The sequence below is a fragment of the Dioscorea cayenensis genome, unplaced genomic scaffold, assembly GCF_009730915.1.
Source record: "Dioscorea cayenensis subsp. rotundata cultivar TDr96_F1 unplaced genomic scaffold, TDr96_F1_v2_PseudoChromosome.rev07_lg8_w22 25.fasta BLBR01001362.1, whole genome shotgun sequence".
Taxonomy (NCBI): Eukaryota; Viridiplantae; Streptophyta; class Magnoliopsida; order Dioscoreales; family Dioscoreaceae; genus Dioscorea; species Dioscorea cayenensis.
The window spans coordinates 41,805-58,327 of NW_024087753.1; the positions used below are offsets into that span (position 1 = coordinate 41,805).

The 16,523-nt window shown below is 32.7% G+C and overlaps 1 protein-coding gene across 1 annotated transcript; it reads right to left on the reverse strand.

Moving 5' to 3' along the window:
- Positions 1 to 2,697: 2,697 nt before the first annotated feature.
- LOC120256259 (zinc finger CCCH domain-containing protein 24-like) lies at positions 2,698 to 6,246 on the reverse strand. The gene is given in 6 exon segments (XM_039263979.1): positions 2,698 to 2,966; positions 3,151 to 3,947; positions 3,949 to 4,266; positions 4,268 to 4,569; positions 4,571 to 5,694; positions 5,821 to 6,246. Coding segments are annotated over 5 exon segments (2,298 nt in total). The 5' UTR covers positions 5,852 to 6,246; the 3' UTR covers positions 2,698 to 2,966; positions 3,151 to 3,424.
- Positions 6,247 to 16,523: the final 10,277 nt, after the last annotated feature.

Sequence of the window (16,523 nt, forward strand, 5' to 3'; positions counted from 1 at the left end):
TCTGCCCCTAAGTAAAAGGAAAAGTGGAGGAAAGAGAGTCCATCGATGTTAGAGGGGTGGCCCCCCTAATCACCATATATTAGCTGAAATTCAAATCAATCTTTATAATAAAAAAAGTGAACACTTTACGTAAAAAAAATTCGATGCTACTACGCAAAAAAAATTCATAGCTAACTCAAAAATATAACTAATGCGTTTTGCACACTTATTTTTTTTAAAAAAAATTATGTTAGTTTTTATTTGCTTGCTCCCTCATAACTTCATGTGATTTTGTAGATTTGTTTAAGCAAAAAGATATCAAACAAGAAAATACTACATTGAAAAACAAACCAAAATAAATAAATAATAAGTAATGTTTTATGAAACTAGAAATAGTTTAAGTAATGCGTCAAAATACCTTCAAACCAAATAGTACTTATAAACTAAATAAAATATTGACTTCCTTTGGAGTTTGTTCATAATATATTAATTCAGAAACCAATTAGATATTCTAATCATGTTTACAAACAAAACAAAGTAACAAAAAAAAAACTTTAAAAAAAAACAAAAACAAAAAGACACCGTCCTAATTACGAGGATGTTTTCTAATGGCCAGCAGAAAATTAAAACAAATACAAAAACAAAGGGCATGCCAATAATTAGTTTTACCAAAAAGCCACTACAAATCACAACAGAGTGGTTTGTTTTATTTTATTTTCCATATCAAAGAAAAAATTTAATAATTTATATGCGTAATTCTCAAAATAGTCTTTTTATTTTTTTTAAACTTTTCTTTTTTAATTATTTATTTTAGGTTGTAACCGTTTAATTCCTCTATGAGTTATATCAGCCCCAAGAGTATAAAAGTTAGAATTTAGAATAATTTAAAATTTAAAAAATAAAAAAATAAATCTAAAAAATTAGAGACTATTTAAAAAATTATTCCTATTATATATATCAGAATTGGAGGGGTTGATTATGTAAAAATGTACTGCTTGCAAAAGTTAACGAGTTCATAAGATCACAAAAATAGACAGCAATGCAATCTTTAAAAGTTCAAATTGTTTATAAATAGAACATAGTCTGAAGTTATACACAAATATAAACGCATACATACACATAAAAATAAACATTAGGAACATATATGTATAACAAAAAAAACCTAATTATTTTCTATTATTTTTTTTTATTGTCCACTTAGAAAGATTTTTTTCCCCTTTTTTTTACAATAACTTTAATCAAATCAAAGGGACATATACGCGAATTACCTGGAAATGCAGAATATAAACTATAAACCCAAACCCATAACCAAAACCCCCAGTATGCTAGGCTATAAACCTTTTTTTAGTCTTCTAGAAAAACATGTGTGATTTATAAATTATAAAAGATGCAAAAGGAAGGATTTAAAATGGCTATCCTCCAAAACCTATATGCCCTTACAAAAATTACATTTTATCAAATTACAATTCAGAACAATTATTTGTTAATAGAAAGCTTAAAAACCCTAATTATTTTTAATTTTTTTTATTTCACCTGTTTTCCAATTTTCCAATAAATAAATAAAGAGCAACATGATTTCTTTTACAGGCCACACATGCAGCAAATACCAACACTAACAAATAACACCACCAACCAACAATATCAAGAAACAAGAATCCCCTCAAATAAGTAATTTTTCCCCCCCAAAATAACAAAAATAATCAAATTAAATAACCACCACCACTACTACTAATAAAACCATAAAATAAATTTGCCCTCCAGCCAGCAGACCACCATACAAGGTAAAGCACAGCACACCCACACCAAACATAATAATTTATACACACATCTAAATAAAAAAAATATATATATACTATATATGCTCATCCTGCTTTAATGCAAACCCACACCAAATCCAATCTGATCAAGAGCAATAAAAGTAAGGAAAACTTAGAAGATAGACTCATATGCAAGCAAGTAGACCCACAACTCCCAAAAACCAGTACTATGAGTTTGATTCCACCCACCAACCATCCCATCCCATCTACATACCCACTAAACAATGCTCACCCCATTCCCATTCATTTCACTGCTATTCCAGGACAAAAGTTAAGTAACTAAATAAATATCAAAAAAATTCAAAATTAATGCCAGAATAATAGATAAAGAGAGAGTCACCATCAAAGTAGTGGTTGATCAATAATCTGAGAATTTGATACCACATTTGCATGGCGCCACATAAGATGGCACCACCCCCACAAAGTTCCCCTGAAATGTCCTCTCCACACATTGATTGAGACCTACAAACACAACACAAACCTACGCGTACAAAGTTGATTAACATTTGTGGGGGCATCTGGTTCCATCTCTTGAATCTCAGTCACAAAATTCAAAGGATTACCCCAAATAAATAAATAAAATAAAAAATTAATAACCATATTCAAATGGGCAACAACCTTGAGGCATGAGCAATTTAAAAAAACACATTCAGTGTACAAAGACATTGGATACAATAAACAAACATTTGGGTGTGATTTTGGTGCCATAAACTTTGCCCAATACATTAACAAAGCAACCCAACTAAACAATAAATAATCTTACCATCCACATGGTCAGAATCCACATAAAACCCACTCTGAAAAAATACTTTAAAGATTATCTTACTCATAGTTTAACCCCTCCACCAAAAACAAGCCAAGATATAATATAAGGAATTATTAAAAAAAACACACACACGAATTGGTAAAGAATACGCAAATAATAGAAATAAAAGGATTAGATCCAATGTTACATCAAACATACAAAGAGAGTACCATATATTGTGCCCACTTCTCTGACTGACACCCTTTCAAAAAAATAAAAAGGAAAAAACAACCACACCCAATAATTCAAAACCAAAGTGGGACACATCACCCAACAACATAAGATACCCCCATCCTGCTGACTAAGTCAAAACTTAGTTTTAACCGCAGACAACGAACAGGACAGTCTCTTCAAATTGGTACCACCTTTATCAGGATGAAGAAGATATAATAAATATCATAATTAATAAATGAGAGTTAAAATGTAACAAAAGCTAGACCAGCTTCATTGCAAATGAAACATATAAAGGCCGGAACTTTGGTAGATTAAAGATTAAAAAGGGTAGCAAAAAAACAAAAGGATCCATGGTTTCAGAAAAGAGAGATATACCTGGGAAGAACCTTGAAACAATACAGTGAAACCCTTGCTCTCCCCAAACTTCATTTTTTTTTTGTTTTTAATTTTTTTCTCTGTAAACTGTCTCAACTCAGCTCCAAGTAATAATAATAATAAATGATTTCCTTCTGAAAATGAATACCTGAATTTTACCCACCACCTTCTACCTTCTTGATTGGCAGTTCCTTCTTCCCGACAAACCAAAAAATACTATTTACTAAAAAAGGGTCATCAAATACTACTGTATTTCAGTAAAAACTTCCATCTTTTACTGAACCCCAATCTGATCCAGCTGCATCTGCTCAAGCCAAGCACCAAGGACAGCATGATCAAGGCCATCAACCTGTGCACTAGGATTGGAACCATCACCTCCAGCACCAGCAGGCTCCGAGGAGGATGGCCGGGCAGCAGCCACAGCTGCAGTATCCATAGCCTTCTCCTTATTCTCAGTAGGAGACTCTTTCACCAAAGAATGAACCCAAGATAAGTCAGGCTCCTCCCCGCCAGACCTCAGTTCAAATGAATTGGAACGCTTAAGCCTGCCAAGCTCCGCACCGTTCACACCCCAATCAAGAGTCCCGGACGGTGATCCCCATTTAGTGTTTGACCATGATGAATTCACTGGTGAACCAATAGCTACTGAATTACCAGAGTAAAGGTCACGGGAGCTGAGACTCCTCAGCTGTTGCTGCTGTTTCTCTCGCTGAGCAAAAGCAGCCATTCGAGAGCTCAGCGGTGATATCGGCTCAACCCCACGGGGAGACATACGACCAGGCGATGATATTCCCCAATGATGCCTGCAGAAGAGAAGGGTGACCAGAGAGCTGCTGAGGATCTACAGCTTTGGGTGAAAACACACTAGTGTTAATAGGTGACAACAAGCTCTGCTGTTGTTGCTGCTGCTGCTGGAACTGGTTCAAAACAGCAGACTTGTGAGTTGGAGAGAACATGGCACCCTGATCAGCATTATACCTTGGAGAAGATGCGATCTCAGCTGAAAACAGATCATCAAGGTTAGATGGATTCAACGTCTTAGTCCTGATTGAACGATTGCCACCAGCAGAGCTTGAGCCCAGGCGAGCTTGGCCGGAAGAGAAGCAGAACTCATTTCAGTAATTGTTGAGCGTCAAAATCCTGCATCATAAGCAAATCATCCATAGGCATATCCCTCGCACTAAGCGAGGAACGGAGACGACTGGACTGCAGATTGCTCCCAGGGAGATGCAAAGTTGGCACGTTCGGCTGCGGCCAATTCATAGAAGACAGCCCCATTCCATTCGCAGAAGGTGACATCGGTGGCGTAAACGGAGACATAACCGAGACAGAAGACGGAGATCCAGGGAGCAAGTTCATGGCAGCAGCCATATCCATGGAAGATCTCGGGGAAGGAACAGCAGACCCAGTGGACATGAAACAACGGACGGAGCTCTTCGTTGGTGTGGGCAAAAAAACAAACACGTCGCGTGCATCCAGTGCCATCTTTGCAGAGCCGCGTGCGGTACTGCGCCGGGTGAAGCCAGCACTCGAACACCCCGTGCGCGTACTCGCAGAGATCCCCACGCCGGCAAGCGCCTTTGCGAAAGTCCGGGCAGGGAACACAGCTATAGTGGAACTTCCTCGGATCCCGACGACGCGCGTTCTCGCCAGGATGCACGAACGGGCATTCCGTCCAGTCGTGAGAATACGCGCGCGAGCAAGGCCTAACCTTGAACGAGAACATCCGGAACTCATCGGTGGCGTAGATGCTGTTCTTGATGTCCGGGAGGGATGGATCCACAGGATATTCTTTCTTCTCCGATGTAGGGCCGTGAGGCAACCCATGCGGCGAGTTCAGCTCAGACGTAGGTGATCCATCCCGATCCGGAGAGGAAGAAAAAGGCGGAGAATTGGAGTTGTTGATGGAGATGCGCAGCGCGCGGTGCCGCTCAACGACGGCAACGCCAAGGAGCTCTTCAAGAGCGTTTTTCACATCGATTAGCTTCGGAGAAATAACGATCGCGTCGGCGGGGCGAAGACCGTTGGCGTCTTCGAGGTTTGGGTCAGCACCGGCCGCGATCAGCATTTTGACAGCTTCCGCTGCGTGGACAGCACCACCTGACGCTGCGCAATGGAGCGCAGTGGTCTTGTCCGGCCCGCAGGCACGGTTCACGTCGATGGAGGTCAAAGAAAGGATGAAGCCAAGAACTTCGAGGCTGCCATATGTAGCCGCGACCATGAGCGGCGTGCGATGCTGTAGAACCATCTGGCTGGAGCCCTTCTTCCGGCCATACCAAAGCCCGATCTCGTCGATGCCGGCAGCCTCCAGCTCCACAGCCTTCTTAAAGCCTTCCAGATCGTTGTTTGCTGCGAGTTCCAGCAAGCTTGAAAACGAATCCTCCGCTGTAGCAGAAGCAGAGACATCAACGGAAAGCTCTCCGCTCATACTCCCAACCACCGGTTTCATCACCGCCGCTGCGGCCGCCGCCGCTTCCTCCTCCTCCGAGATTGGCCTCACACGTTCCGGACCACCAAACATACTACGACTCGCCGCCGTTCTCCCTGCTAAATACACACCAAAAGATAAATCCAAACCCTAAATCACTCACTCCAACCGAAAAATCCCGATCAAACCAAACAAAATCATCTCTTTTCCACAAAAACAAAGTAAAAACCCTAAAAACTCACCGATTTCGACCAGTTGTTGAAGAAGAGGCATCTGTGAGACAGATCAAAGATCACCAAAACCAAAAAACTCAAAACGCAAACCCTAGATCCTTCACTCACCGATCAAACGAAACATAGAAACCCCAAATCCCTCCAAAAACCATCGATCCAAGGATCAAAACAACCTCCATCGCCGATTTAACGCCCAGATCTATGAACTACTATTCTTAAAAATTAGATTGAAAATAATAATAATAATAATAATAATAATAATAACAATACGTTTGGGGATCTTTCTTGGTTGTTCCCAAATGAAATTGAAATTTAGATGAAATGAAATGAAAACTCGAATGAAGAGAAGAAGAAGAAGTAGAGAGCTTTCTCTTTTTTTCTAACTTTAGAGGATCGAAATGAAATTCACTCGAAATCCACCCTAAATTCACTCCGGTAAACCCCCCTCGACACAGAATTCAAACGGGCGGTGACCGAGAGAACCGGTGGAAAGCCTTGGGTTTTCACCGGTTAGGTTGTCTGAATTCACCGGCTGATCCCTTTCCCTGCACGTTTTGTGTACGTGGCGGTTTTTAATTAGAGATGTGTAAGTGGGGTCCATGTTAGTGACCAATGAATAGTGGGCAGATGGTATGAAATGGTGGGTTTGGTGTTTGGGGATGGTGTAGGCGGATTTGAAGGGTTGGAGTGAAGTGGAATGGAGGAAGAGGGGTTTGGAGTCCGAGATAGGAGCGGATTCGAACAGGCAGTCAAATGGGGTTAGAGACAAAGGTCAAATCGAGCGGGAGAAAAGGCATGGAGCACCAGCACAAATGAGATTAAAAAGTTAAAAACCCAAACCCTAGCCGCCCCATTTGACACCTTAAATATTACCCTAAAAAATTATGTATTTTTTATTTAAATATTAATTAAAAAAAAATTACTTCCAATTTTCATGAATATTCTATTATTTAAATAAAATATATTTTTTAAAAATATATATTTACTTAATAATTTTTTATAGCAACAGTGTCATAATATTGATTATTCAAAATTAAGCTCATAAAGTGGATTTTAAGAAATAATTATGTAAAATGTTTAATTTTTATATAAATAAAATATTTTAAATTATGTTAAAAATTTTCGAAGGGTGTGGAATATTTTTTTAAAAAAAAGAAGTAAATATTAAATGGGCGTATCTTTTTGCGATTCTCGAAATTTCCAAAATCTTTTTTTAATAATTTCAGTGTCGTTTTTCGAATAAATTAAAAGAGAAAATACCAATAAAACCTTCTCTGGAAGTGACGGTACACTGCTCCGCAGGATCAGAGAAACCGGTGCCGGCCACTTCAGCTGGCGAATCATGCGATCGCAAACTGGACGGCCGTGATTGGACGGATGATCGTTATGGTCTCCCTTTACTTTTGCGCAAATCATACAAAGATCCGGCGGGACAAGTTAATGCAACGTAAGCTAACACACTGGGAACTGGGCCCCACTCTATCAAAGAACCCCCGGTATGCTCACTCGCGGATGTTCCTGAGTTCTATCGCTGGCGGCTTCTCATTCGTCGGTTGACTAATAATGGGGAGAATCGAAAAGGACTTAAGGTGGGCCAGCGGGGCTATTAATGCGAGAGGACATGAAGATCCAGCCGTTGATTGTGCTTCGAGATAAGGTTCTCTGACGTCGTGTGAAATGGTTCCGCTTTTTCGCGGTGTACGGTAACCCCTGCTCCCCGTTGGGGGGTTTTCTAAACAGCGACATTATTGGATTACGTGGCAGGCCTTTCTAGAAGGGCTTATCTCCATTGGTTGGGTCACCAGTGGTTTACACTCACCGGAGGGGACCGGATCTAGACTAAAGAAGGGGAAACGATCTCTTAAGTTAAAGGCTTAAAGCTCTATAAAATAACGTTTCCCAACTTGTGGAAGTTTCTAGTGTTAGTGTCCAAACAGCGAACAGCTAATCTTCAACACATCTGACCGTTGGATTTAGGATCTACGGTCCATATTGTCCACGTGGTGATTGTCATTTGAGTTCTCGTATGATATGATTGGTGCCACTATCCTTAAAATCCACAAATATTTTTTTTTTAATATGCTTTCATTTTGTTTTTTTTTTTTTAATTTGTAATGTTGGATAATTAATTAAATGGCATCAAACTTTAGTCATTGTGATTCGATTGGAGGAATATGAAGTTGGATGTGGATGCCATAAAATGATGACTAGATAAGTAACGTTTTGGCATGTATTTAGATAGGGAATAAAATTATGTTAATGTTATTGCTTGAACTTCGTTTAAACGAAAATGATTATTTTAGTTAAATGGAGTAATTTTGAATTTAAAAATTTATTTTAAAAATATATATTTATAATAAAATAATTATTATTTTATAAAGCTTTTAATACTTTGTCAAATTTGTTTAGAGCCATGGTTTCTAGAAATCAATAGAGTAAAAGCAATAAAAAAAGATTTATATTGCTCTTTAATATTATAATTTTGAATCGAATATTGTAAATTTGTTTGGAACAAGTATCAACCTTTTAATTGTATCAATTTTTTGGAAATAAAAAATAAAAAACTTAGTTATTTCCAACTTGAATAATAAATTATTGTAATTGAACGGGAACATCTCTTTTGGGTGAACATAAATAATTTATTATTGAAAGAATAACTTCTATTTTGTAGATTAATTTTATAAATTTTTATCCGAATATTTAAATTTGTCTAGAATAATCATATGGATTTTTATTCTGATTAAATAAGAATAAATTCTTTACTAATCCCATGACTTTTTTCTTGTAAATCTAGAATCAAAATTATTCTCATTAATGAATATTTTTTTCAAGTAATGATTTTGTATTTCATTAACATTATTTTGATGAACCTTAAGTAAATAATTATTAATTAAAAAAAATTACCTTTGAGTTTTCTCACAACCACTGGTTCTAAAGTCTAAACTAATCTAAATCAAAGTACTAAAAGCCTATAAAAAGCAATTTTATTATCTTTTTATTTTTTATTTTTTTGCATACACAAATTGTAAGCTATAATTTTATTTTCGTATATTTTAAATTTGTGAAAACAATGACATGACATGCTATTTCAAATCAAACAAGAATAAACCCCTCATTCCTTGATCATAATTTTTTTTTTAATTATATTATGCAATGCAAGTCTTTATTGATAACGACTAAATAAATAACATTTAATTGACAACATATCATGTAACTAATTATTCTCTAGAATGTTAATCACCCAAAAACAAATATTTATATTATTATGCTTTTGAATATAAGAGAAATTGTAAAAACAAAGTGGTCCAATTAGTTATATAGAGGGAAAAAGGGGGAAAGAAAAATAAAAAGAAAAAACTTTGTCAAATTGTGCTTGATAACAAGATTTGAGAATATATGAAACAATGAGAGAAATGACAACTTTATCACTCCTTTTTGTTGTTGTAGCTAGTTGTGGTAAACTAAGCTCACTTTGGATCTTTGTTTGGTGGTAAGAGTGAGTGGAAAGGAAGCACTCTATTTGTGCTTTGGATTTGGATTGTTTTAGTTATGGAGGACCACCAATGTATATTATTGGTGTACTATGCTTTTGTATACTTGTGAGGAGAGTGGTGAAGAAATAAGTAGTTTAGTAATTTGTAAATAAATATTTTTATCTCGTGGTGATTTTTTTTTAAAAATCATATGCTTTTTGTTTTTTTATCCTAAGGGAATGGAGTTGTTGACCGGATGAAATTTTTTTACAAGCATAGTTGTATTATGGGCTTGTATAGTTGTATTGGCTATTGTTGTTTTTAATTAATATCTTGATAGGTTTAAAAAATAATAATAAATTTTAACTAATTTTTTTTTACTAGTAAAAAATAAGTATTTGAAGGAGAAAATTAGCATGTGTATAATTTCAACTTAATGGATATCATGAGGGTTTTATTTTGTTATAAGAAAATGATTATATTCATATATAATTTGAAGTTGTAAATTACTATATTTATATTTTGTAATTATAAAATAATTTAAATGATAAAATTATAGATGTATGTAATCTCAATTTAGTGGTTTTTTGGTTTTTAATTTTATAATTAAATTTAACATACATATACTTATTATTATCTCCATGAAAAAACAACATTCCAAATGAATTTTAAATAATAATAATAATAATAATAATAATAATAATAATCAAAGCCAATGTCTTAAATGCTCATTTTAGAAGCTAGAACTTCAAATGAACAATCTTTTTATCTACCATCTTAATTTTAATAATTGCCTTAACTCATGTAAGGAATTGTCTTATTTGTAATGTCTCAAACTGAGTTTCACTATTTTGCCTTATGAAACTAACGCTTCTCACAAATATACTTCAAAAGTCATCAATATAAACACATAAGGGCTGTTTGGTTCATGGTAATGTGAAAACATTACCATCTGTTACATGGTAATTCGAAAAGATTTTTAACATTTGGATTGATGGTGGTGGTAATATTGATGGTAATCTGTGATTACCAACTTTAGAAGATTACCAATAAACTTAGTAATCCCATTACCACCAAAATAGGTAGTTATATTGGATTACCAATTGGGTGGTAATCTGAAACATTTTTTGGATAAATATACCCTTTGTTTAAAAAAAATAATTTTCATACTTTATTTGTTAGATAAAAAATTAAATTTAAATAACATTATTTTGGGAATATGTTCATCTTCGAAAATTTTAATTTTTTTTTTTATCAAAAATTTTATTTTATTTTAAAATTAAACTTGCATAAAATGGTAGACACAAGAGTATTTTGTGAAATTTAGAATATTACCAAGTTGATTACTATATAATATGAGTTTCCAACCAAACATGGTTATCATGAATTACCACAATATTTCTGGGTATATAAGATTCCCGATCTTATTACCACAGTAATCTCGTTAAGTGGTAATATATCATTACCACGAACCAAACAGTCCCATAATCTTTTTTCCCTTTAACATTGGCCTAACAGTTTTTAATTTGTTCATTCTTGAACAAATACACAGATGACACCAATTCCCAATCGAATAGAGAGGAACCTTGCTCTGATATCATTTGTAGTGACCTAACCCACATTACACGAGGAACTGTTTTTGTTAGCTTTCTCCATATATAGTAACTCACAGTTTTGTCCTATAAAATTCGCCTCATATGTTCAAATCAAAATCATATGTAAAAACACAAAAGTTTTTTTCTCCCTCACTCAACATGGGATCATTTAACTCACTCTTATATAGAATCCTAATCACAATCATAATATGAACTAGTGTCTCACAACAATATCTTCGAGCAGTGAGTAAAAAGTAAACATGTGCTTTAAAATATTGTTAGTTTTGACATTGTTTTTCATTTGAGGTTAGTTATTAAAATTTCATTTTATTTTTATTATCTACTTAAAAAATATTATATTTCAAATTCTTAATCTTTTTACAGTTGATTATGTTGTTTCAAATTCAAAAGGAGTTTTGAAAGCACTTGTCATAATAAAAGTTTTTTTTTCAAGTAGGATGAATATAACACAATGTTCATTTTATACATTAATTGAAGGAGTATTTCCAACTTAACACAATATTGTGGTATCAAAGTTTCTAATAATGAAATCTCTCTCAAAAACACTTGATGGGTTGCTTGAAACTTTATTTAGTAAAACAAATGGAGCTCAAGAAGGATTATTGTATTGTATTTCACAAATGATTGCATTGTATGCAATTATATATAACAAACCTAGTAAAAATGTAGTTACAATGATTCAAAATTCAAATTAATAAAAGATAAGGCTAAGGTGGTGTGCTTATCTTTAACAAACTAATCCATGAATGTAGGGAAGGAATATTGCTATGTGAAACGGCACCAACTAGCAAGCTGTAGGAGATAAATTTTGTGTACCCAGCTTGGACAAGTATGAAAGAAAAATGGCCGGATGACTAGATTTAGTGAAGATATCCGCAAGCTGGTTGTCAGAACCAATAGGCAGAAGATGAATGAAACCAGCTTGATTCATGCACCAACAATAGTTGGTGATGTCTCACATAGCAACATTCCTTTCCTACATTCATGGATTAGTTTGTTAAAGATAACCACACCACCTCAATCTTATCTTTTATCTCTTTGAATTTTGAATCATTGTAACTGTATTTTTACTAACAACTGCAACTGGGGTAGACAATAGTTGTGGGCATTAGAAGTTAGTTACCGCTCATGCTACAAAACTAGAGCAAAGACTTTGTTGATAACAGGTAAGGGTTCCATTAACATAATCTGCGAGAAAACTATGGCAAAGCTCGCGTTGAGCCCTTTGAGAAAACGGATGACATAATCATAGTGTTGATAAGATTTCACAATCATGAGGGCTATACAAGAACATCGGGGAGTGCATGAGTAAGAAACTCACCCCACAAAATTTTTAAAGAGGTGAAATAGTCCGTCACATTTCGGGTACCTTGACGGAATTGAAAATTTTCTTCTTGAAGTTCAGCCACACGAAAGGAATACCCTTGAGAGAATCGATCCTTTAAATCGAGCCAGACATCATGAGCAGTGTCCAACCAAAGGACACTTAGAGCAATAGAGGGGCTAACAGCACGAAGCAACCATGACAACACCATGGTGTTACAACACTCCCATGTCGAAAATAAAGGGTCATCATGGGTTGGAGATGGTAGGGAACCATAAACATAGTGGACTTTATTTTTAGATTGCAACGCCATGCCCATGGCGCGAGACCACGAATGATAGTTCAAGCTTGTGAGAACTGAAGACACCAAAACCAGAGAAGGATTTTCATTAGAATGAAGGTAGTAAGGACTGGAAGGAAGATCTTCTAGTTGAGGGAAAGATGACACAGCTTCTAGAACTTGAGCAAATGGAGTTTAGTCTGTAGTGACAATCATCTGGAAAAAAAATTGGTTAACTAGAGTGTGCAGGTGAAATCTCTGATACCATGAAACAAATGGAGCTCAAGAAGGATTACTGTATTGTATTTCACAGAATGATTACATTGTATCCAATTATATATAACAAACCCAGTAAAAATGCAATTATAATGATTCAAAATTCAAATAGATAAAAGATAAGGCTAAGTGGTGTACTTATCTTTAACAAACTAATCCATGAATGTAGGAAAGGAATGTTGTTATGTGAGACGGCACCAACTATTATTGGTGCATGAATAAATGAGCTATAATATTTATGGAACTTTTTATTTTTTTCATGTAGCAATATCTCATTTGTTTAATCTTTCATTGCATTTGCTTCAAATTCAAAAATGTTTTGGGATAAATTGACATAATAAAATTTTTTTTAGCCAAACGATTATAATATGAGTCTTATTTTGTTAATTAAAGCAACATACAAAAATAGTAGTATTAGAATTGTTAATTATGAAATCTCTCCTAGAAATACTCAAGAGTTTATTTTGAAACTTTCTTCTAACCTTGAAGACATTTTGATATTCACAAATATAAAACCAAGTCACCCTCTCTAAATAGCCCTTTTTATTTGACACAAAATAGATAATCTCAAAACAAGCATTTCCCTTATGAAGAGAAATAAATATAAATTTTATTATTTGTAAATAAAAAAAATTAGATCCATGTAGAATTACATAAACCTCTAACGATCATCATGATCTATTATTAAGTGATATTACAAAGTTTAATAGAGTATGGCATCTACATATAGCCTTTATTACTTTATTACATAGATAATATGCAATTTGAATAACTAGAATGTTAAACATATAATTTTTTCATCAAAGGATTAATATCGTATATCAATATCCAAAATATAAATTATTATTAATACATGATTTTAATGAAAAAAGTATGGACACAATAGTTGATTTAAATTTAAGTCTAAATTATTATTTTCCCAAAATTAATCTAAATAAAATTTAAATTCATAAGTAATTCTCATTCTTGATGGTTAATTAAATCAGCATTCCTCCACCTTGTTCGTTTAGAAGGGTGTTGCTTATATATATATATATATATATATATATATATATATAATTTTTAGAGAAAATAGGAGCCTCTTATTTTTTTTTTTTTTAGTGATCTCTTGTACCTAATGAGATTACTTGTTTTTATTGAGTTGGAGTAGATAAATAGATGGAGTATTTATCAACAAAGAAGGCAAATATAAAAGATTGAATCACATTGATATTAAATATTATTTCCAAGTTCAAAAAAAAATTTAGATTCTATGACTATATTTATCTCTATTATATATATATATATATATATATATATGACAGAGATTCGACACAAGTGTTGTTAACATCCATCACCGAAAGTAGTGAGGACTTATTCTAATTTATAAGAGGATATTGAAAATGTAAACTATATATATTAATCCAATTCCATAATATATGTTAATCAATTCAAAATTAATTAACTTATCTTGATTGCCAATTAAAAGTTGATGCATATATTTATACGCTTACCCCCTTTCAAGGGCAACCCTTTTCATGCCTGAAAGCCATGCACAAGAAAGTCATACAAAACTTTATTAAACACGAAAATATAATAAATATATTTATAGTATGAGATCAAAGTGGGGGATGGTGAATCTTATTTTCCATAGAAATGAAGGCATAGATTGAGGTTTGTATTGAATTGCTAGGTCCACACAAAGACTCATTAACAACTACATAGATTAAGATGGCTGGAAACATTGCTTCACTTTCATGCAAGAAACAGCAACCTTGACCAATGTCTTTGTCTTTTGCTTTCTTTCTAAGGTTCTATCCTTATTTATTTATTTAACATATGCAAAGTCTTTGGTGAATTGTAAATTAGTTAGTTTTAACTAAATAATTCAATTTAAAACAAAATTGATTAGATTTGGCCTAATTTATTAATAAAAAAAATTCAAATAAGTTCTAATTTAACACCGCTAAAAATAGAAAAAATGATATTTAATTTCTCTTCTAAATCAAAAAATTGAAGATTTAAAAATTAAAAAAATCCAGTTCGACATTGTTTTGATATAGGAGAGAATTAGACTTGATGTTATTATTCTAATAATTTTATAAAAAGGATTTGGATGGGTAAGTGAATAAAAATTGGAATTATCAATAAAATTTAACTATGAAATTATATTAATGATATATTTTAGTAAGATATATTGAAGTATAGTTTAATATTTGAGATTTTTTTTGTTGTTCATTTGTTCATTAAAAATAGTCTTTGCCTAGAAGCATTTTTATTTTAAAATTTTTATATTTAAAAAAACTTATGATGTTTTGAGGCCAAGATATGTGATTATTCATTATTTTTTAGAAATATGTTATTATTATTGTTTTATTAAAAAAAAAAAGATTGAAAGTGCGAGTGGAATAAAGTTGGAATAATTATTAAAAATTAATAAGACACGTCAAAGTATAGTTACATTTATATTTTCTTAAAGAAATTAAGGCTTATAAGCTCAAAATTAGAAATTAATCATTATTTTCTGAGAAGTCTGTATATTCCTAATAACTTGATTGTGAAGGAAAATAGAATAACGTTGGAATTACCATCAAAATTTAGTATAAACATTATATTTAAGTAATGCTTCTTTAAAACATGGTGAAGCATCTTTTGATATATATATATATATATATATATATATATATATTAACGAAATATAAACGGGTCACATGTTATGACGGACACAAATATGAGTTAATAATTAATATCTTAATATACATATGTCTTCACCATGCGTGAACTGAAGCTTAAGTTTATCTTTTTTACATGACACGGATACTTTATATAAGGGATTCAGTATCAATATACCAAAAGAAGATTGATATTTTTTAATTTCTTGAATTTACATGATTATTTATGATTTTTAAAATATATCCTATTTTAAAAAAATATTTAAATAATTGAACCATCTCATTATTTTTTATTATTTAAAAATATTTTTTATTCAACATATAGAAACATTCCACCAATTCTTGAATACTAAAAGTATGTATTTTTTTTCTCACTGGCGAGGCTTTTACAAACGTCTCTAGATAAGAATTCTATAGATGTCTGTCTCTCAGTCCAACGGCTGCAAATCATCAATTCTAATGAATAAGCAGCTTAATAATTATTGTAAACAGTGCTATAAAACAATATTATAGACAGTGATAAAGTGAGATAAACAGTATTCTAAACCGTTGTAAGATTTTTTTAAATCTAACTGACATATGTTTTCAAACCTAGTACAAAATTAGTCACTGTTTAGATATATTATCACTCATCCTTTTTTTTACTATTATACCTGTCTCTTTTTTATTTTCTTTCTTTTATTTTTACTTTTTCTATGAACGCTATGAGATTACGCAGCAGATGTAGTCTTTTTTATTATTATTATAATGCATTATGTTTTATAACTCTTTAATTTTATTCTATAAATTATATTTTATACATGTTAGGATTTCATTCAGGCGTCAAATTTAAAATTTTAAAGAATTAAAGCCTTTTTTATGTTTATTAATTTATCACAATTTATATATATATAATTTAAAATTGTTCATTTTCAATTTTTTTTATATACCAAATGTTGATATGACAGATGAGTAAATATAGTATAAAACAAGTGGTTATATATAAAAAATAAAAAAATATGGCATACCTCTTTAGTGACACTTTACCATTCTTTAGAGTGTGTTTAGTTAGAAAGAAGAAAATAATATCGGATAAAATGGATTATTTTAAAT